At 46.8% G+C, this 21,994-nt stretch overlaps 3 protein-coding genes, 1 long non-coding RNA gene and 1 pseudogene across 4 annotated transcripts; all 5 read right to left on the bottom strand.

Moving 5' to 3' along the window:
• Positions 1 to 618: 618 nt before the first annotated feature.
• On the bottom strand, positions 619 to 11,975 carry LOC136509336 (putative F-box/LRR-repeat protein At5g54820; annotated as a pseudogene).
• LOC136509337 (uncharacterized) lies at positions 8,903 to 9,924 on the bottom strand. Its single transcript, XR_010772312.1, has 3 exons — positions 9,623 to 9,924; positions 9,328 to 9,525; positions 8,903 to 9,238 (listed from the first exon to the last, which is right to left on the bottom strand). It is a non-coding gene; the product is annotated as an uncharacterized lncRNA (long non-coding RNA).
• A 2,219-nt stretch (positions 11,976 to 14,194) lies between the features above and the next one.
• LOC136509652 (uncharacterized) lies at positions 14,195 to 15,105 on the bottom strand. Its single transcript, XM_066504396.1, has one exon. It carries the CDS (start codon positions 14,884 to 14,886, stop codon positions 14,323 to 14,325), a length of 564 nt encoding a protein of 187 aa, XP_066360493.1. The 5' UTR covers positions 14,887 to 15,105; the 3' UTR covers positions 14,195 to 14,322.
• Positions 15,106 to 15,231: 126 nt separating this feature from the next.
• Positions 15,232 to 16,757, bottom strand: LOC136508319 (uncharacterized). The gene has a single exon (XM_066502971.1). The coding sequence runs from the start codon at positions 16,410 to 16,412 to the stop codon at positions 15,459 to 15,461; it is 954 nt and encodes a 317-aa protein (XP_066359068.1). The 5' UTR covers positions 16,413 to 16,757; the 3' UTR covers positions 15,232 to 15,458.
• A 39-nt stretch (positions 16,758 to 16,796) lies between these two features.
• LOC136508318 (dihydrolipoyllysine-residue acetyltransferase component 5 of pyruvate dehydrogenase complex, chloroplastic) lies at positions 16,797 to 21,916 on the bottom strand. The gene is made up of 6 exons (XM_066502970.1): positions 20,883 to 21,916; positions 20,607 to 20,798; positions 20,435 to 20,522; positions 17,573 to 17,643; positions 17,402 to 17,485; positions 16,797 to 17,290 (listed from the first exon to the last, which is right to left on the bottom strand). The coding sequence occupies exons 1-6, from the start codon at positions 21,717 to 21,719 to the stop codon at positions 17,186 to 17,188; spliced, it is 1,377 nt and encodes a 458-aa protein (XP_066359067.1). The 5' UTR covers positions 21,720 to 21,916; the 3' UTR covers positions 16,797 to 17,185.
• Positions 21,917 to 21,994: the final 78 nt, after the last annotated feature.

Genomic DNA, 21,994 nt, shown 5'->3' with positions numbered 1-21,994 from the left:
CATTGTGCCGAGTTAAGCTTAGCATTTTGATGCAGGTTTGAAAAAATCATTATGCTGCTAGTCCAAAAGCTACTGATGTTTTTTTGGAGTTCCTTTATGTTTTGATTAGTTAATTTATTATTCAGTGAGAAATCACTTTTTTTTATCTAGAGTATGAAAGTATATTTTAGACATAATATTTAAAAGACATTTTCTAGTAGTGCTACAGTATGATGGCTGGACAATCTGAGATCTAGTAATAATCGGATACATTTGGTGATCATGGCATGTCAATACTCAAAATATTATATTCTGTCAGTGCGTATATTGTCAGCCGGCCATAACAACGATAACGAACTGTATTTTTGCTTCATGTCAAAAATATTTTATTACCACACTGCCAAGCAACACAACGTTACTACTTTTTTAAGTACTGATGAGTAGTATTTTTGTGCCGTTGTCACGTCTCCAAATAGATTACGTGCATACAAAAGGACAGCTGTACGTTACATAGCCAGAGAATTCCTTTTGCTTTCAGCTATGAACCCGTGTTAACCATTCAAACCGGATAACCAACCTAACCCAATTCAAACCGGATAACCAACCCAACACAATAAAAACTAATCAAAACAATTCATTTCATCCTAGAACTAGTTCCACGGGAACAGTCGTTGAGGAAGGAACCCCATCCATGATCTGCTTCAGTGTGTTCTCGTTCTCCTTGTCAGTCCAAAACTGTTGCTGCGTTGCCATTTCCCAATCCCAGCGCCCCTTGTCCCGAGCATACCCGTTCTTGAACATGGCAATATGGCGCAACATCGTGCATGCTCCCACAACAAACCTGGCAAGACAAATCTGCCTCGCAGTTCCCTTGAAACCAGCCACCACAAACTCACTCAAGCGGTGGTGCACAAGTTTGGTGGGCGGCCAGAGTATTTCCTCACCGGGCTCTAGCTTGCAAGGGGCAATGTGGATGTGAAGGCTCTCGAGGGAAGGAGCTATTTCGAGCAGAAGACAAGGCCAGGTCACATCCCAGAACGAAGGCACATCCGCGACCAGCAGCCGCCTCAGATTAGGCAAGAATGCAGAAGGGGGGCTTGATGGCACAATCCATCTGTAAGGCACAGTGAAGCAGATAAATGAGGCTCGTTATGTCCGGTGTCCATAGAAGGAAAGTGTCAAGCTCCACCTTATGATGCGAGCCCAGTCCTTGGAGACCGAGGCTTAAGGTGATGTTCCGTTGCCTGAGGCAGGGTAACGAGTCTGCCTCAAAGAACACACGACTTCCAGATGCTACCCTCTCCAATAGGGGAAGAGCCCTCAGGCACAGGCGAAGGAATGTGCAATCCTCCACCACAAACTCTCGGATTTCTGAACTGGGAGCGTCGACAACCAACGTCAAGGGCATGCCAGCGTTGCTGCTGCAGCCGCAGGAGATGAGGTGAAGTGTCTGCAACTAGTGGCACGAGGTGAAGATGCTCTCAAGTCTCAGAGGCTGCTGCGGGCACCGATTTTGGTATGTCTTCCAGGACAAGCACGCTGAGTGTGCTATACTCGTGCAGTGGCGGGAGCAAGCAGCCTGCGTGAAATTTTTGTATTTTGGTCTCTTTTGAAAATAATTTTTAGAAAAATACCTACGCCAAAACATTTTCTGAAAATAGACCATTTTTAGGCGTCTTAGCACATGACGCCGAGATATGAGGCTCGGCGTCGTGTCACTCAACGCCGAGGTATTGCCACGTCACGGACGACCGGGGTCGTCGTCGACACGGTGGCGCGTGGGTCCGAGATGTCGGCGTCGTGTCAGCCGACGCCAAGTGCCAAACCTCGGCGCGGCTGGACTGCGCGCCGAGCTACTGGACCCACCCGGAGCGCGGCCCAGGCGGCCCAACAAAGCACGGTGGCCCAGAAGCTCGGCGTTGGGTCACTTAACGCCGAGCCTCCAGACCTCGGCGTGGCCCGACTCAACGCTGAGGTCTGGTCCCTTTAGGCCGCGCCGAGGCCCCTTTTTCTTCCTCCCTCCATTCTGAAACCGCCAACCATTGCGGTGTCTGCGTTGGTTGAGATCATCTTCCAACAGTACAATTACTATGTCAAGTATGGGAAAGCATGGAGGACAAAGCAGCGTGCACTGGAAATAATATTTGAAAATTGGGAAGAAGCTTATGAGCGCCTCCCTGTAATGTTGAACGCAATGAGGGTTGTAAATCCTGGGATGCACTTCGAGTATTTACCTAAGGAGGGTGAAACAAGGAATTGTAGCCAGGTATTTGGAAGGGCGTTTTGGGCGTTCGGGCAGAGCATCGAAGCATTCAAGCATTGTAGGCCCGTCGTCTTAATTGACGGGACCTTTCTTACAGGGAAATTTAAAGGCACAATGCTTATTTGTATTGGGACAGATGCAGAGGACCAGCTTGTGCCATTGGCCTTTGCGTTTGTTCGGAAGGAGGACACGGATAGTTGGTGTTGATTTCTCAGGCTAGTAAGACAAGTGGTAATTGGTCTGGGACGTGATGTTTGTGTGATATCCGATAGGTATGCTGGCATTCTGAATGCCGTAGAACAAGAGATTCCTGGTTACGGCCAAATACATCACCGGTGGTGCACCAGACACCCTGCTCAAAATCTTATAAGGCGTGATCACACAAAGGACAACTTCAAATTATTTGAGGAGGTTTGCAGGCAGCAAGAGGTTCAATTATTCAAAGACAAGTTAGATGCCCTGAAGTTAGCCACAAATGTTGATGGCAGGCAATTCTTGAGCGAGTTGATGGCGTCGAAGGATAAGTGGTCACTTGCATATGACACGGGTGGTTGGAGATGGGGCTTCATGACTAGTAACATGGCAGAGATGTTCAACAGCCTTCTAAGAGGTTGTCGTGGTCTGCCTGTGACTGCTATTGCCTCATTCACCTTCTACAAGTTGAATTCTTGGTTCGTTTCGAGGAAGAAGCATGCGAGGTCTCTATGGATAGCAGGCAAAGCTTGGCCACTTTTAGCATCTCAGGAACTAGCTTTCTCAAAGAAAAAGTCTAAATGACAGAAGGGTTCATATTTCGATCCGATCAACCATGGATATGAGATTCTAGAGGGTGGTGGAACTAACATTGGTGGTGAAGACCGGGGTGCTCGAAAATATAAAGTAGTGATCAATGAGAACAAGTGTACGTGTGGAAAACCGATCATATACCATAGGCCTTGCTCCCACATGATTACAGCCTGTCGCCTTAGACATGTTGACGCTGAGGTCCCTCCCCGTATGGCCGTGGAGTTCTCTTTGAGGAATCTAATGAGCACCTGGAATCCTCAGTTCGAGCCATTTCTTGACGAGAGTCAATGGCCTACTTATGATGGCCCCAAGTATGTGGCTGATCTTGGTTTACTCTGGAAGAGTAGAGGACCTAGGCGGCAGAAGCGGTTCAGGATGGACATGGACCGAGCCACGAAAGGTAGATCAACCACGAGTAAGGTTGGGAGACATTTTGTAGAGGACACCCAAAAGAGCCGTTGCTCTGGTTGCCATAAGCCGGGCCACAATAAGAGAAAATGTCCTGAACTACTTAGACAACAGGTATCCACCAAGCTAGCTACTAGAATTGCTTTGTGTAATAGTACATTGGTTTACTTTTATTTTTTTATTTTTATGTTACTTCGTACCACATACACATGCTTTAACTTATACTAATGCTTTGGCATTGCTTATGTTGCAGGATGGATCGGTTCCCCCTTCTTGATCCAAGGTTCGATGAGCACCACCGGGCTCGGAGGATCGAGAACGGAGAGGTATATTCAACAATTCGTATGTAACATTGCATTGTTCATGTTTTGCTCTATAGTCCATGCTCTTTATAAAGTGACATGAACTAATACTTTTTCATGCTTGTCTTTTTTTTACAGGTTTTGAATGTGCTGAGGCCAATGACACATGAGGCCTCTACGACCATGGTCTACGACGAGAGGTACACGCCCCTCCTGAAGCTGGCGAACCTTGCTACCGTTGCTCGTGTTTGTCGTCGAGGCACGCTACCTTTCAACCCAGCGGCGCTGACGGCGTTGATAGATCGGTGGCGTCCGGAGACACACAGCTTTCACCTACCATGCGGGGAGATGACGGTCACTCTCGAGGACGTTGCCATGATCCTTGGAGTCAAAATCCGAGGATTCCCAGTGACAGGAGACACGGAGTCCGAAGGATGGCAGCAGCGGGTTGAGCACTTCTTGGGATGGCCCCTAGCGGCAGTTGAGGCTGGCAAGAAACGGCACAGCAGTGGGGTGTCCCTGAGGTGGCTTCGTCAGCAGTTTCAGGAGTGCCCACCCAACGTAGACGCCGAGACCGTGACATACTACTATCGGGCCTACGTCCTCCACATGTTTGGTACGGTTCTCTTCCCTGACGGCACTAGAGACACGGCGTCCTAGATGTACATCCCGTGCCTTTTGAACTAGGAGGATGCCGACAATAGGAGTTGGGGCTCGGCTATACTTGCCTTCCTATACCGTCAGCTTTGCGAGGCTTGCCGCTGTCTTGGAGGCGTGCACGCTACAATGTCAGGGTGCATCACACTGTTGCAGGTAATAAAGCAAAGTTGTACAAGTTTCCACTACAATTCAATGTTTTTTCTTAACAAAAGTGATTAACATTCATGTTTGCACTCTTTTTTTGCAGATTTGGATGTAGGAGAGGCTTTCAGTTGGGAGACCGCATCAGCTTGATCCCCCACAACCTTGGTTTCCTCAAGGAGATGCAGTTGTTGCCCCTACCGTGGCACACCTCTACGAGCGAGCCCATGGAACATACCATGTGTCACGCCACGCGTACATCAGCTTCACCAACGAGCTGGATACCCTTTTGCCACAGCATGTAAGTTTCCCACCCTTTTGGCCTAATCGAGGATATGTGCACAAATTGAGCGTCGACTAGTTGATGACGACATTGTGTACAGGTTCAATGGCGCCCATATCGGCGGAGGCAAGTCACGGATCTCAACTTGAGCGCCTTGTGCATGGCATACGAGGACGTCTGGACGATGAGGACCCCCCTTATTTGTTTCTATGCAGTGGAGTACCATCTCCCTCACCGTGTAGCACAGCAGTTTGGTAGGCTGCAGCCTTCTCCGCCCGATGATTTCTCCACCGGTTGGCAGCCCCACAAGTACGTAACATGCAATATTTTGTTCATTTCACATGAATGAATCATTGAGTAGGCCTTCATATTGCCGATTTGGTGTAAAATTTGCAGGTTCAACAGACAAAAAAATAAGAAGATCACCAACTGGCAGCTGGAGCACCAGCGCTACATTGATGAGTGGATGTTGATGGAGCAGAACAACATGGGCATCCACGCCGTCTATCATGACAAGGCATTCGATGATTACCTTGTTTGGTTTGGTCAACGAACAAGGCTTCAATTGAGGCCCGCTTGGACGGAGCAAGACATTGCTGACATTACGAGCGAGGATGAGGGCAACAACCCATATGACCAAGCTACCTGAGAAGGCAGGCAAGTTGAGATCGCCCCTGCATTAGCCAGAGTTGTAAGTGATACAACTATTTCCATCTCTAAGGTCTTTACTGTGATAGAGACTTAAATTCTTGTTTTTGTTGCATAGAGCATGGAGATAATGAGGACAGTGGTAGAGCAAGGAAGGGCATTGATGATTCCTATGGGCGATCCTGATGAGGCCTCCATGTTATGATAGCACATTCAGGTAGTCTCCTCTCATTCAGTTGATGTTACATCTTTATATAGTTTTGCGACCAACCCCACTTACTAATAGTGCTTTCAAAACATAGCGTGCCATGCATCGCCTCTGAAAGGTAGCTGCACGCCTTGGATGTAGACGTTCCTCGGATGTGGCAGTCCCACATAGCTTGGTGCTAGACCTTCTATTGCACATATTGGAGGGACTTCATCTTCACATGGTGCACATGGTGGCAGGACTTCTTCTTCACATGGTGCAGCAACTAGTGCAGAGGGTGGTCAAGGACATGGTCATTATGATGATGAAGATGATGAAGGATAGGGAGAGTACTATGATCATGAGTATGATGAGATTGACATGTCCCAGCTTGGAGATGCACCCCAAGGAACTCAAGGCCCCTCCGGTTCTGGACGTCCACAGAGGACGCTCAGACCAGTGGACAGGTACACTCCAGGTACCTATCCATTTGAGAGGGGAAAGCGTTACGCTCGCCGTCCACGTTAAGGTACAAGGAGCGATAAAAGATCCAAAGACTTCATATGCTATATTTTGTGCATGGACTATGTATGCATTGGACCTTGTACTATGTTTGGACTATGTCTGTTGATTGATGAATCATATGTATGGACTATGTTGGATGTTGAATGTGTTGGACTATGTTGGATGTTGAATGTGTTGGACCTTATGTATGTACGGATGTTGAATGAATGTGTATGTCGGTGTGGTCATGTGTTATGTGAATGTGTGGAACGTCGCCATGTTTCATGTTTCCAGCTATTAAGAGAGGGCCTCCGTCGCAACTCACAAGGAAGAAGGGGTGTCATCATCCCCATCCTCCATGTTACGATCAACCTCTGTTGGATCCACGGTGACATGGCAAGCACGCAAAGGGGATGAAGCGGCTTAGGAGAGTCGGGGAGCTAGCGAGCTCAGGTCCGTTGTTGGCACAAGGTCATCGTCGGCTGATTAGAGTAGTGGGCAATAGTGAAGCAGATCAAAGAAGAGATGATATATTTTGGTGAACCCAGGAGCTCGGCGTTTAGTCATTTCACGCCGACCCCTGGTACATACTAGAAACCCTTGCATCAAAGCGCCGAGGTGCCCAAGCTCGGCGTTTAGTCATTTGACGCTGACCCCTGGTACATACTGGAAACCCTTGCATCGAAGCGCTGAGGTGCCCAAGCTCGGCGTGCGATAAATTGACGCCGAGCCATTAACCTCGGCGTGGGACGACTAAGCACCGAGGTTCGGCCCAAACCTGGCCACGGCCATTGCCAAACCCTAGGGTTGGCATGGGCCGACTCAACGCCGAGCCTTAGCCCAACTCGCAAACGGCTGAGCCAAACCCTAGGGTCAGCGTGGGCCGACTCAACGTCGAGCCTCAGCCCACCTCGCACATGGCCGAGCCAAACCCTAGGGTCGGCGTGGGCTGACTCAACGCCGAGCCTCAGCCCAACACGTAAACGCCGACCCAAACCCTTTGGTATATGTTTCAATCCTATTTGCATGATTCAAATGAAAAATCTTTCTCAACGATTCCTCTTCGACTAACACGAGTTATACTAATAAGAGTAGACATGCTATATTTATGTTTGTATGTTTGTTCCTACAGGAAAAACCGAATGTTGGTTCGATTTCAATCCCCTATTTTTAGAGAGACTCAAATCTTTTTTTCAGTTTGGGAATCAACCATAGTACATGAAACTTAGAGGTAGGTAAACTGCAATTTATGAAATAGCGAATGCACAACGATTACACTCACATCAAAACTAACAATGGCATGTCGCAAACTAAACCTAGCATGCCTTAGGGGATTGAAAGAAACAAGTGATACAGACATTGCAAAGGGTACACACTCACATGAAAACTAACAATGGCATGTTGCAAACTAAACCTAGCATGCCTTACGAGATTGAAAAGAACAACTCATACAAGCATTCCACATTCAGATTGACTAACAAAGGTTGGTCCTAATAATGCTCCCACATATTGAACTGAGTTGCGCCTTCCCCATAGTATCCTCCAGTTGACGGAGGCGGTGGTCGTGGCGGTGGCGGTGGAGAAGGAGGCCCGTCCTTCTTATGGTACGGGCACTCGCAGTACGGATTATTGCATAGTGCCTCCTTTGCATCATTGCTGTTGTCGTCGTCCGACTTGTCCCTGTTACCACTTCCAGGGCCATACTCTAGGTCAAAGATGCGTCCCTGTAGATATGTGATGTACTGTTGATGGGGATAGATAGGAGGAGGGTCGACCCATCTAGTGAAGCCATAGTTATCTGGACAGCTTGAATCCTGAAAACCCATCTACCAATAAGTACTACTAGAAACCAAATGCAAATCTAAAAAAGGAGAGAGTTCAAAGGCAATACAAATCCTCGCGGGCATCGGAAGAAACGACGGCCTCCACTGTCACAGTCGTTGTACATCTGCACAACACAATCCAAACCGTGGCGGCATTTTGGCCAATCTTCAATGCGCTTCTCGTATGATCTAAGAGGTCTCTCACGGGTGAAGTCACTCTTCCTCTCCAAAGGAAATTCCTCTATTGGTTCTTCAAAATAATCAGGACCCAGAGAACCCTCCCACACAATCGGAGGTCCCTTCCTCACCCCCTTTCCTCTCCCTCCGCTGAAACCCTTTCCACTCGAGGAACCTCCACTCGACATTTGCTAAAACTAAACCAGAAAACAGGTTGTGTGGATGTGGAGCAAGACATAGAGCACTATATATAGAGATGAAGGCAGGTTCACCATGAATGCTACTTAACAAAAAATATATGTGCGTACTCATTTATTGAATCTGCAAAGGCTAGATGCTTCATCTGAAAAGCCTACAACCATGACTGGTCATTTCATCTGAAAAGGCTACACCTGTGTTTTGTCACTTCATCTAAATGCAATACATCACTCTAATATTAATTCATTGCGTATACGGATACAACAGTAAACGAATCTAGGCTTTTCAGTGAGTTTTCAAATAGACTTGTAGCCCTTTCAGTGACTGCAACAGTACTTGTAGCCCTTTCAGTGACTGCAACAACACAAGTAGTCTTTTCAGTGATACAAACAGTACCACTACAGTCTTAGGATAGTTAACGAAGTACAGGGCATAAGACCATCTGAAATAAAATCATAGTGCATTACAACATAATAAAAAAAGTCCAGGGAATAAGTTCATCTGAAATAAAAGTAGAGTGCATTACAACATAGTAAAAAAAGTTCAGGGCTACACGACATCGCTCGTGAATGAACCAAATACCTACTGAGTGCAACGAGGCCACTTTCCCTTTCTCTCGGCATCGGGATTCTCCTCCATCGCTACCTTCGCTCGGCGCACACGCTCAAGCTTCTTCTCCCTCTCCGCCCTGTACGCAGCAAAACGCCTCCTTTCCTCCTCTTCCTTATGCTCCTTTTCTATAGCCTCCAGTCTACGTCTCTGCTCAAACCTCTCCTTAACCTCCGCATCCCACTCCTTCAGGCCTTCTAGACGCTGCTTGTCCGACTCCTTTATCTCAGTGTCAATCCACTGCTCAAAGTCATACAGTGGTGGAACGGTCTGCAAGAAAAACAAATTGTTACAAAACAAATAAATAAGCAATACTTAATATCACAAGAAAATTAATTAACACAATAAAAATTCCTCACAAACGATGCACGACGCTGTTGCTTTGTTGCTTTGTAGGTTCCCATGCATAATTGGGACACATCCAGTACCTCTGTCTATATGTTTTCTCATCTTCAGAGATGTCTACCTTGCAAGGATCACCACAAAAGCACATTGGTCGAGGAACACCTTCAGGGAGAGGCTTTAGATCGTAGGGATTTGCCCTCTGGCGACCATAGCTACAATTGAAAGAATTTAGTCATGTTAACGGAGAACCAAACTTAAACCTAGGGTTTTCTATTTGTTGCACAGATAATGAATAAACATTGGGATTACCTTGGAATACGAGCTTTACCATGCCTTGGCATCCTAACATTACGTAGAAAAAAAATTAATCCAAAGTACCTTGCAACGAATATAAAGGTACTAACACTAAATCACCATACCTCCCAAATAAGCTTTTCATTACAAACCCTAAACAAATTTGAATCCCAACAAACACAAAATTTAATTCAATGATTATAAACCATAACATATACAACAACAACAACCATACATTTGAATCATTCAATCATTTGAACCACCATACATTGCACGAATGACATGAACATGAACCAAACCTATAATACCAAGTTCAAAAATAAACGAATCTAAATGGATGAATTGAAAGAGGGGAAAGAGGAATACCTTGGCAAAACGCCTTGATCATAAAAAATTGAAATGTAATGACCAATAAATAAATAAAATATATGCTAATCCTAATGACCAACAAATAACTAACCCTAATGACACCTACAATAAACAAAGAACCCTAATGACCAAAATAACTAGAAACCAAACTAACCTAACATGTTCAGCACATAAAACAGTTAAACAACAATGCACTTAATCATCCTAAGCCATACATTTTGCAAATGCAAACACAAATATACCAAAACACCATACAACCATGATTCTACATGATTAGGGACAATGTAAGCACATCTACGCGGATAGAATGGAAGAGGGGAGGAACCATTACATCGAGGAAGCTTCGGGAGACAAGATCCAGGCACCTAGAATCGTATTTGGGGGTTAGAGTTTCGTGGGGGCCGTGGGGAATTTGGGAGCCGGCGGTCTTCAAAATTTGGGAGCCGTGGGGGAATGGAGGAGGGGAGGGAAGAAGAAGAAGGGGGCCTCGGCCTAAAGGGACCAGACCTCGGCGTTGAGTCGGGCCACGCCGAGGTCTGGAGTCTCGGCGTTAAGTGACCCAACGCCGAGCTACTGTACCACCGTGCTTTGTTGGGCCGCCTGGGCCGCGCTCTGGATGGGGCCAGTAGCTCGGCGCGCAGTCTAGCCGCGCCGAGGTTGGGCACTTGGCGTCGGCTGACACGACACTGACGTCTCGGACCCACGCGCCACCATGTCGACGACGACCCCGGTCGTCCGTGACGTGGCAATACCTCGGCGTCGTGTGACACGACGCCGAGCCTCATATCTCGGCGTCATGTGCTAAAACGCCTAAAAAGGGTCTATTTTCAGAAAATATTTTGACATAGGTATTTTTCTAAAAATTGTTTTCAAAAGAGACAAAAATAAGAAAATTTCACGCAGCCTGCCAGCTTGAGGCTTCGGAGGCGCGATGCACGGGGCTCTTTGCACAGGCCATGGCTGGGAAAGGAGTGGAACTCATCTCGTCGATTGAATGTTGGCTTAGCCACGGCCTCGAGGTCCTCGACGCCCCAAGAAACAATGGCCTCCTCGATGAGCCTGTTCATGCCGACAGCGCTGCCGGTGACGAAGAACTCGAGCCTCATCCTGTTGACCCTCCGGCGAGGTCCTTCTAAGAAGCTCTCCACGGAGCCAGTGAAGGCGCGCATCGCGCGGCGCTCATACCTCTTCATGTTAGGCAGGAGCTCGCATCTCACGGCGTCGCGTCTGTAGTATGGAGGAGCTCCCCAGGGGCAGATGTCGTGGTAGAGGCGGACCCATCGGTGGTAGCGCGGCGGGAGGGCGGGGAGCTCGCGGGGGAGGTGCGCCCAGCGCCTGGAGAGAACCCCGGTGCCGAGCGCCGTGCGGGTGTCGAGACACCGCAGGATGAGCAGGAGGAGGTCGTCGGGGAGGGCGCTTATCCGGTCTTCACGGCAGGACGAGAGCGGCCGGCGCCGGAGTAGGATTCTACCCGCCCGGCTCCTGGTCCTCGCCATCACAGAGCTACCGGCCGCCAGAGATCCGCGCTGGAGCAGGAACCGACCTACCCCGCTCCTCGCCACGAGAGGGGTACCTCCACCTGCGCGACCAACCGAATAGCGAGCAGATGTGCCTGATTCACGGCCGCGGCGGCGGTTAAATAGAGCCGCCGGGATCGGCATCGAAACTTGTTCGGACTAGTCCTCGAAAGTTTGTGACTTTATCTGGATCGGCGACTCGGAATCGGAGTAGAAACGAAACCGCCGGCAGCAAGATTGCGGGAACGGAGCACCGCCGGCGTGGTGTTGGTGTGGGCCTGTGGGGATGAGGAGGGTGGACACGGAGCGATTCAAGTGTAGCAGCTATCAGAGAGACGCCAAGCTCGCATTCGCCAGGATGGAAGAAGCAGAGGCGTGCGACGGGAGCGGCAGCCGGCCCAGGCGGGAGGGGGAAGAGGGGGAATTGAGCGGCGGCGGCCAGGGCAGGATTCATTGAGAGTGAGTGAAGGAAAAGGCCGTACTCGTAAGTCTGTACTGCTGTGCCGCTGTTTCGCCGTACTTACCCCAATTAACTGTAGTGGTGGCGGTGGTTGCGTGGCACATGTTTAACTCGATTTATAAAAAATATATATAATATTTATATTTTTAAATAAATTTTTTAAAAATTACATGTAAATATCTATCTAATGATATTAATTATGTATCATAAATATTAATATTTATATATATATATATATTTAGTCTAAGTCAAAAACATAGATATTTAGGGACGGGAGGTGTATCTTACTTCTCACTTAAAAGTCATACATTTTTAATTTTATTTAATCAAACTTATATAAAAAAATATTAATATTTATATATAGTGCATAATTAGTATTATTAGATAAATCATTCAATATATTTTTTAATAAATTTATTTATAGATATAAATGTTGTTAATATTTTTAACAAACTTAGTCATTAAGAAAGTTTGCCTAGCGCATAGCGACATTTTTTTTATGCAACCAATGAAGTATTTGTACTAGTTCATGCCTGTACGCTGGTACTGATTTCAAAATTCACGCAATCCTATATATTTTTCAGCTAACACATATAAATAAGTTTCATGTGTATCATGATTTTGATTTGAGTATAAGCATGTATACCCGAAAAACCTTGTACAGTCAAACGAGCAAGCATAGCTTGTAGCTCACTTCAGCTAAGAGCCTCCTTGGAATCCAATAATTAAAGTCTACTTTCAACACCTAAGTTATTTAACTTTGTAGTTTTGCCTTATCTTTTCAAAACGAAAGCAGAGTTTAGCCCATTCTATTTCCTAGCACGATGGATGCGCTATGCTGTGCTGGTTTTTTAGGGGAAAATTCCGTGAAAAGAAGAGAAAAAAGGGGAAAAATCCCATGAAAAGAAGCAAAAAAAATAAAAAGGAAAATGAACAATGCTGAATAGTGCCCGACACCCTGAGAGGCCAAGGATTCATGGTGTGTTAAAAAGAGTAGTTATAGTTATACGAGTTAATAGTGTATGTGTAGCTAAAGCATATTAGGTTGTCTATATGAATTTGCTCCTAATTTTTAGTACTCTTTAACTTTAACCTCTATTTTGGTATCAAATATCCAGACATCATTTTTTTTAAAAGAATTTCACTCCAAGATTTGCAAATGTTTCAAATCTAAGTAAAGTTTAACAAGTTAAAGGTGCTTAATCAACCATCGCCGAAAGTCGAGAAGGTTAGGATAAGACCAGAGTTACTATCGTCTTTTAATTATTTAAAAAAACTTCTTCACATTTTATGTGATTCATGTATTTAGTCTTCAACTCCAGGGTCTAAAATATGGTCGAACACAGATCCAATAATTAGAAAAACATGAGTAAAATCACAATGTTGAAGAAACAAGGATAAACATACAATTAACCTTCAAAGTAGGGGGCAAGAACACAGATCTTTCATTTGATTTACGCTCTCCAAATGGTAATCTCTACTATAGGCTTGGTACACCCTAGGATTGCGTTTCCCGCTGAGACAGTCCAACCATTGCGCATCAAAGAATTTTTTTCTTGCGAATTATACAAGTACAAACGCAGACGCTCTGAACGATTTTAACATCATTAAGATCAACGACTCCTAATGCTTCTTTAAAGGTTTCAACTCGATCCGATGGTGAATGTTATTTGGATCATCCCAGGCTTCAACGCATCTCACCGCACCGCGCTGCGCCCATGCTCCTCCCCGCATTCCCACACCGCCCGGATTCCTCATCTGGAACTGAATTTCTTCGAAAAAAATTACGCGCCCAAATGTACGCAGGGGCGCGGTGTTCTCTTCGTCAATCCGCATCCGCGAAAGGCAGGATTCCGGTCACATGGATTTCGGTCGCCGGAAGGCAGCAGCGTTGGCTGCACTCTCCTCGCCGATTCCAAACAAGTCATCGAAGGGCGGCGTCGACGCCCCCATAGCCCCGCTCCCTCCTCGACGCCCCCGTCGTCCAAGATGTAATGCACCGTGCCCTCTTTATTTTGTACGTGATCCGGACTCATAAGCTATTCTCATACAAGAACAACTTGTGTGTAGCGATGATAAGTAGTCCGATATATATTTGGCATGAGCATATTGTTTGCTAGTTATTTAAATTTAAAAGTGTTAAAAACAAAAATAAATCGCACGAGTAGACACGCTGAGACAAAAACAGAGCCGAAAGAAAACCAGAAAAGTGCACACAATTCTGAATCTGATGGTTTTTTGATGTAGGGAAAACGAAAAACTTTTGCATTTTAATTTCATGGTGTAACAGAAATCTCTCTACATGTACCTGTTTAATTATTAGTGATCTATTTGTTGATTACCTGCACTACATGATGCGGAAGACATCATCACGAGGATTGCATGTTGTAAGCGAGAGGCGCCTCGCTCTCGTTCGAGTGCACCGACGAGCCGTCGTCCTTCTCCGGCGCGGCGTGGTCCTCCCCGAGCACCGTGGTGTCTCCAAAGCGCACCCGGCGCGCGGCGCTGCTGGCGGTGGGGGACCCCGAGGCGGGCGACCCGTTGGCGTGCCTCGTGCTGCGCGCGCTCTTGAGGCTCTTGCTGCTGGGCATGGGCATGGGCGCCACGGCGGCGGCGCCCGCCCTCGACGACGACGACGACCGCCGCTCCACAATATTGGCCACCGTCGGAGCCGCCGCCGCCGCCGCGTCCGACGAGCAGCAGCACCGGTACGCGCACGTGGCGATCCAGAACGCCCACGGGAGCGCGACGAGCGCGAGCCCGGTGGCCGGCAGCCACTGCGGCACCTCGGACGGCGGCAGCGTGACGTAGAGCCCCAGGCACCCGCCGCCGGCCAGCACGGCGAAGAGCAGAACCACCGCCACCACCCACACGCACGCGCTCCCCGCTGGCGGCCGCGCCTGGTCCGGCTGCTGCCTCTGCGGCGGTCCCATCGATCCCGGCCTCTCGATCGGGACCGATCCGATAGAGACCGCTCAGTCAGATCACAGGGAATGCCAAGAACCTGATCATGAACTGCGCGCGACCAAGGACGCTGTTCATCCAAGATCAGATGATCTTTACAAAATCATCGATTAATCGATTTTGTGTCTCCTATTCTTTGGATGCCGATGATCGCAAAAAAGGCAAAAAGTTTTGGTGTCGTTGTTTTTGTGAGCATGTCTGAGAGGAAGTTGGAAATGTTCAACACAAGGGTAACTGAAAACTAGGGAGCGGCGGTTGAGGACACACCTTATAATAGCATAGCCGTGCATTTCATGCAATAAGATTTATTAATTTGCAAATAAGTACCTCCATTGCAACTATTGTCCAATAAGTTCTTGATTTGAATTTACAAATAACAACTAATGCTAGATTTACATTAATTTTTACAATTTGCAGTCTCATACTCCGCGATCCACTCACACAAACTATAAAAACAATTAAAAATTAGTTGGTAGATAGATAACTTCAGTGCAGATGATTGTCCACAAGTACATCCACAGATGTAGCATGGCAGCCACGATCAACTCAACCTAAGCAAGCTGTAAAGCTCCTTCATGTACACGCTCTCCTTGTCCTTCATCCTCCTCTTCTTGGAAAAGAGGAGGTCATTAATGAGCGGAACAACCAGTGGCACGATCGGCTTCTGCTTCTGCACCTTCCTCCTCGCCGGCGCCGCCACTGCCCGGCCGCCACCGGAGCCGGACACCACCGCCGCCTCCCTATCGGCCTCGCCGAGCCTCAGCAGGTGGCCCAACTGCGGCCTGCTGGCGCTGGGGGCGCGGCGCTCGGCCCAGACCGTCAGCGCCATGTCGCCGCGGCCGCCGCCTCTTTCGATGCTGGCGCGCGCCGCCGCCGCGTTGTCAGCCTCCATGTGCGCCACCTTGGAGAGCGCGCGGTGGAGCTTCGCGTTCAGGGTCGCCATGGACAGCTCCATCTCGGCCAGCCTCCTCTTGAGCTGCGACACCTCTTGCCTCGTCCTGGCCGCCTCGTCCTCCAGCTTCTTGATGGAGCTCATGACGATGAAGTCGGCTGTCTTGCGCTCCTGCTCGTCATCGTCGTCGTTGGCCAGCGAAGGAGACGACGCAAAGAACGGCGGCGAGGAGGGAACCAGGTACATTGGCATATGTTCTGCAACCGGCGGCCTTGGCATCGACACCGGGAGTAGGCTTGAAGCAGGCTTGCTATTGCCATTGCCACTAAACTCTTTCTTGGCATTGTAGGTGACAACACTTGGCTTGGAGTGGTTTTCCATGACACCATCACTCCGGTTAGGTGGCTTCACATCAGAGGCGGCAATGGCGACAGCATTCACCCTGGAGTTCACCTCCTTGCCAACACGACGGCCGCCATGCGCACCACCATTTGGCCTGAACTGGGCTTCCCTGATAAGGATGCGCTCCCCGAACACGGCGACCGCCTCCTTGACAGACCGAAAGGCACTGGAGGTGTCGACCTCTCCACGGTCCGATGCCATGGCGCTGCCGCGCTCAGCTTGCAAAGGATGGCTTCCCTGCAGGCCACAAGGTAGTGGGAGGCAAGAACAAGAGCTGCTGGAGGGGTTTTATTGTGGCTTGCTTCGCTTCCACTACAATGGCGGATAGGATGACCTATGCCAGCAAGCAAGACACTGGACATGCCACCTAATAGGATCCTTCAAGTAGAGAAGATGAAGAGTACAACGAGCTGAGATAGGAATGCTTTCTGCGCAAAAAATGGAGGACGCTATCTTGAGCTGTCCCAGGAATGTACAACAGGTCAGGATATCCGATACACTACAGCCTTGGCATCATGGGAGTGGTTGGGAGAAATCATGGTCCCTCCCGTTTTTTACAGATCTCCCTGAAGATTTCATGTTGGCACCCTTGTAAGGGCATCAACCATATTTCTGTTTGACAGGCATGTGAAATCAACCACAGGGTGGTACAAGGTACATTTCATTCTTTGTATCTCAAGGTCACCGTACATTGATGTGCTCAACAAAATCGACTATCCATGAAAACTCCGGTAAATGACAGATATACCCATCCTTACACACCTATTTGAATTAAGAAGAAAGATAAAAAAAGAATCTATTGAAAAACAAACCAATGATGATAAGGTAACCAGCAGGGAAAGTTACCTGATGCTGACATTGGTGACAGCTTAAATCAACTAATTCACATTACAAGAAGACATACTACACATCTACTGATGGGTGAGAAACACCCGATTGTGATTGCCTCAAGGAAAAACGATCACTTGGCATATTTAAAACGTGAGATCCTTGGGATCCTCAATTATCTTGGCAAGTGTTTGCAGAAAAGCAGCAAGGTCGGCTCCATAAATAATCCGATGATCAGCAGTAACATTTACCTACATGTATCGATCAAGTGAGTGAAATTATCAAATCAAGTAAAAAGAAATTCATCAAACAAAAAATAGTTGGTGCAAAAGGACAAGTTCCACCACACACAAGAAACTTACCTGCATTTGGTTCTTGATCCCAATTCTACCATCTTTTGTACCAACAACGGTCGGTTCTGATGCCCCAACGGCCATGATTGCTCCCTTTTTTCAGTAACCCACATATTTCAGTAAGGTACGCAGCATTGCATGAAAATAGAAATGGAGAATAAAATAAATTGTTCATCTTACAGTTCCAGGTGGCAGTATTGCATCAAACCTATCAACTCCAAACATACCAAGATTCGAAAGAGTAAATGTGCCTGCAGAATGAACATGAGTAGTTCTTAGCATACACAAATAACATGGTCACCATATCATACATGTTTGATGTGGTTAACACGAAGAGCCTGTGGAGGAACACAGGCAGACATCCAATGGTGTTTTCTGTGTCATAAAATTAATTACGCTCCGTGCCATTTTTAGTTCATTTCTCCCCTAAATTAATTACATGGAATATTATTTCAGTCATTTTAGCAAGTTTTGGGTTGACACAATGATCCAATACAAATAGAACTTGCATCCCTACCCAGAGCACTAGAAATGTAATAAAAATAGCAATAGATATTAGATAATATAGGAACCTAGTCAATCAGTCAAATTTTTAGCTATGAAACTGAGACAACAGAGGACTAAGATAAAACATCAATGCATGTTAAAGCAACAGCACATTAAAAGGTGAATCAAATGTATCATTCCTGATCCCTACTTCATGATTTTAATTTTAAAATTTCAAACAGGGTATTTTTATAAGGAAAGTAAACAAATCCATGAAGCAATCTACTACCACCATTTGGATTAATATTATATTTTAAAAGAAGGGGAAAAGAAGGGCAGGTCTGGTGCAGTGGTGAGAGCTGTCTCACTGAGTCACCAGGTCGTGGGTTCGAAGCAGCCTCTCCGCAGATTTTGCGGGGGAAAGGCTTGTCTCGGTTTATCCCTTCGCCAGACCCCACTCATGTGGGAGCCTCCCGCACTGGGTCTGCCCCTTTTTTTTAAAGAAAGGGAAAGAACATCAACTTATTCAAAAAGGGCTGGTTAAGATCATCCCATTTGACAAAGCTGACAATCAAATGAATCCCATACATGATATCATTGGCATGCTGGATACTGGCCAGGGCGCGAGGAATTTCTTATCTTATTGCCTTTGTGCTAGAAAGAAGTTAAGAGTTCTAGTTTGAGGTTGGTTTTATTTCTGTATAATTAAGAGCGCACTGGTTTTCTAAGTTTTGGCTTTTGCTTGCGTGAGGTTTGTGTTGTATGGGTTTCATACCCCTTTTTCTTCTTAATTATATAATGATATGCTGCTCTCCTGAGTGGTCAAGAAAAAATTGGCATGCTGGATATTCTACATTTGCAAAGAAACTAAGAGGAAGCATTATACTGTACAGAAGTATCAGCAAACAATATAGTGCATAGCACTTTATTTATTTCATGGAAAGAGTAAATTCTGCTAAATACGACAACCATATATATCTAATTTCTGAAAGTAAATCGTGGCATTGTTTGTAAACCTCTTTCCAGTGAAAATACAACAACACACACTACAGCAAAGACACAAGGATTTTCAGGTGAAACTCTGGGGCAAGGTATAGGAATTTTAAACTAGAAACAAAACAAGGAAATACAGTTACACTTATCTATATGACATAGGGCTTAAATGCTCCAAAAAACACAGTGAATTTGTTAAAGCCGACATAAATCATTTCAGTATTTTTGTGGTCTACCCTCCATCATCATATTAACAACTACATATCTACTCCAGAAAGTTTTGGTCTGCTGTGTCTCACTCCAAGCCAGAAACATTAGATAAAAGAAAATTTGAAGAAATCATAGCTAATTACCAGTCCATTACTTTAGATGCATAAAGCCAAAACAATAGTACTAAAATGCATGTTGCTGGACCATTTCAAAATCTTGTATAAACTAACAATTAACTTGATGCTATCTTAGTTTTCTTAACCTTACAAGTGAGATGAGATATCTCAGTGCATAACCTTCACAAAAGATACTTCTAGTATTGAGCATGAGTTGACAGCAGCATATTACTATAATACTCATAGAACTGAAGTTAACTGATTATTATTTGGCCAAACTCCTAGATTACATTATCAGAAGTCCATATCAAAGAAACGCAAAGAAGTCACAGCTAGGACAAACACTTCTGGACTACAGACTTATCAAAATTGTGATTGAATTAGGAGAATGGAAATTGATTAGACTAGAAGCATAAAGAAAACTTGAACATTGCTAATAAATTATCCAAAATTAGACCATCATAATGGATATCATAGTATTTACATGATACGGAAATTATGATTAACAAAGAGCACGATCCTTAAAATTAATACCAATCACTATGTTCTATAACCTATATGTTTACCAGGTACAAAATATTGTCAAAGTAAAACGCTTATGACAACATGCATATACACATATATCCAGGTAGTCATAAGCAATTTGTAGCAGTCAATTCCTTTCCTATCCACATGAAGAGAATTGCACTTGTATCAAGTAATGAACAGGAAGCATCAGAGCTGTATTAGGCAATCATTTGCTGTGATATAAAATAGTCCAAGACAGCTCCAAATCTCCAATTCGTAGCAAGGTGTAGCAGAGCAATGTAGGTGATGGTATCAGATACATATTCAAAGTTTATAGGGAAAAGTTTAAGAATCAGGGCGACCTACTACAGAGGGGGCTACACCTTTTCTATACATGATTGAAGTAACACTGAATGAAACTATATTTAGTGTTAATACAGATAATGAAGGATTGCATATGTATCCTGGTAATTGTACAGTTTTAAGAGCATCATAGATGATATGAGTCACAAAGCATACGAACACAGGGGATTGCACCCTTTTTGGCCTTATTATAGCTAATATAGCTAGGTTAAACAGCATCACAGAAATATCTAGCATCCACCACATTCTTTTATTCAGCCACCATAAAAAGTTAATCTCTATAAGTATACTATCTTATTTAGGACATTAGAAAAGATACACAACAATGTGCTACATATTGAGATTTGTGTACGAGGCAAAGAAATACCAGAGTTGTACTCATGGGGCTGCAACTGCTTTGCCCGTGCCTTATCAACCAACTCCTTCCATTTCCTAGACAATGAATAAATGTCAAGCTGCAAAAGAACCAGTAAGTAACCATTTATTTAAACAAATCATCAAAAACATCAACATTCATTGTGCAAGGTAAAGTGTTTGACCTTATCAGCATCTTGAAGAACCGGCGTAATCAACCCACCATCTATGGCCACTGCCACAGCAATGTTGATACTACTGCTGTATGTGAAGCTCTTCCCATCCCTGCAGCTGGAGTTCACCACACGATGCTGAACCAGCGCCATTGCCGTCGCCTTAGCCAACAGTGCTGACATTGTAACCCCCTTTGACTTAATCTGTTAAAAAAAAAAAACTTACCCCTTTATCCAATCATCAAATTCATAAGACAATGGTCCTAAACATTGTGAAAAGATGCTCACTTTTTTGTAGAGCTGATCAAGAGCATCAGTGGTGATGGTGTAACCGACCCTGAATGTCGGGACGGCAAGGCTCTCCACCATGTTCTTGCTGACAGCACCCTGCATTGTCGTGAATGGTACCGTCGACCCCAACGGCACATCTGGCCGTGTAGCAGTCACTGGTGCGGCCTTCTTGGGCGCAGCAAGCGCAGCCTCGACATCCTTGGCCACAATTCGCCCGCCCGGGCCTGACCCCGTGACAGAGAAAAGATCAGCGCCGAGGTCCTTGGCGAGCTTCTTGGCGTAGGGAGAAGCAACCACACGGCCCCCGCCTTGTGTTGCTGGCGAAGGCCGCGCGGGAGCAGAGACTGCCACCGGCGCCGGGGAAGGAGGCGGCGGCGGCGGAAGGGACGCTTCTTCAGCAGCAGTTTCTTGCGGAGGCGGCGGTGAGGGGGAGCTGGAGGAGAAGGAGGCGGCCTGTGACTGGGCGACCGGGATCTCCTCCTCGGACTCGGCGAGGAGCGCGATGGCGGAGCCGACGGGCGCGGACTCGCCGGCGGGCACGAGGACGGCGGCGAGGAAGCCGTCGTGGAAGGTCTCGACGTCCATGTCGGCCTTGTCGGACTCGACGACGACGACGGGGTCGCCCTTGGCGAGGCGGTCGCCCTCGGCCGCGGTCCAGGAGACGATCTTGCCCTCGGTCATGGTGGAGCTGAGCGCCGGCATGAAGATCTCCCGGATCTTGGCCTCGACCCGGCATCGGCGGCGGGACGAGGAGGGCACCGGCGCGCCCGCGCGGCGGCGGAGCGCGGACGCCGAAGGGAGGAGCGTCGACTGGAGGTGCAGGAGGCCGGCCATTGCGGGTGGCGGGGGAGGAGAGGGGGAGGGAAAGGGAGTGTGGCGGGGAGGATTTGAGAGGAGTTTGATGAGATGGCTCGGTCGCTGCTGCTGTTGTTGCAGGTGGCGGGCGCTGCTGCCTTGGGAGTATCGGAAGCGCGGCGGATTAGCCGAGGACGACGAGGGGTGGAAAGGTTTGGGCTCGTCGCTCCTGCTGCTTTGGGGATTGCTCCAACAAGCCCAAGGTTTGCGCCAATACTTTTTACCGGGCAATTTAATTTATTGCTTACGGTGGT

The sequence above is a fragment of the Miscanthus floridulus genome, chromosome 15 (assembly GCF_019320115.1).
Source record: "Miscanthus floridulus cultivar M001 chromosome 15, ASM1932011v1, whole genome shotgun sequence".
NCBI lineage: Eukaryota > Viridiplantae > Streptophyta > Magnoliopsida > Poales > Poaceae > Miscanthus > Miscanthus floridulus.
Note: the sequence above shows the minus strand (reverse complement) of the source record. Positions and strands in the feature narration are given on the sequence as shown.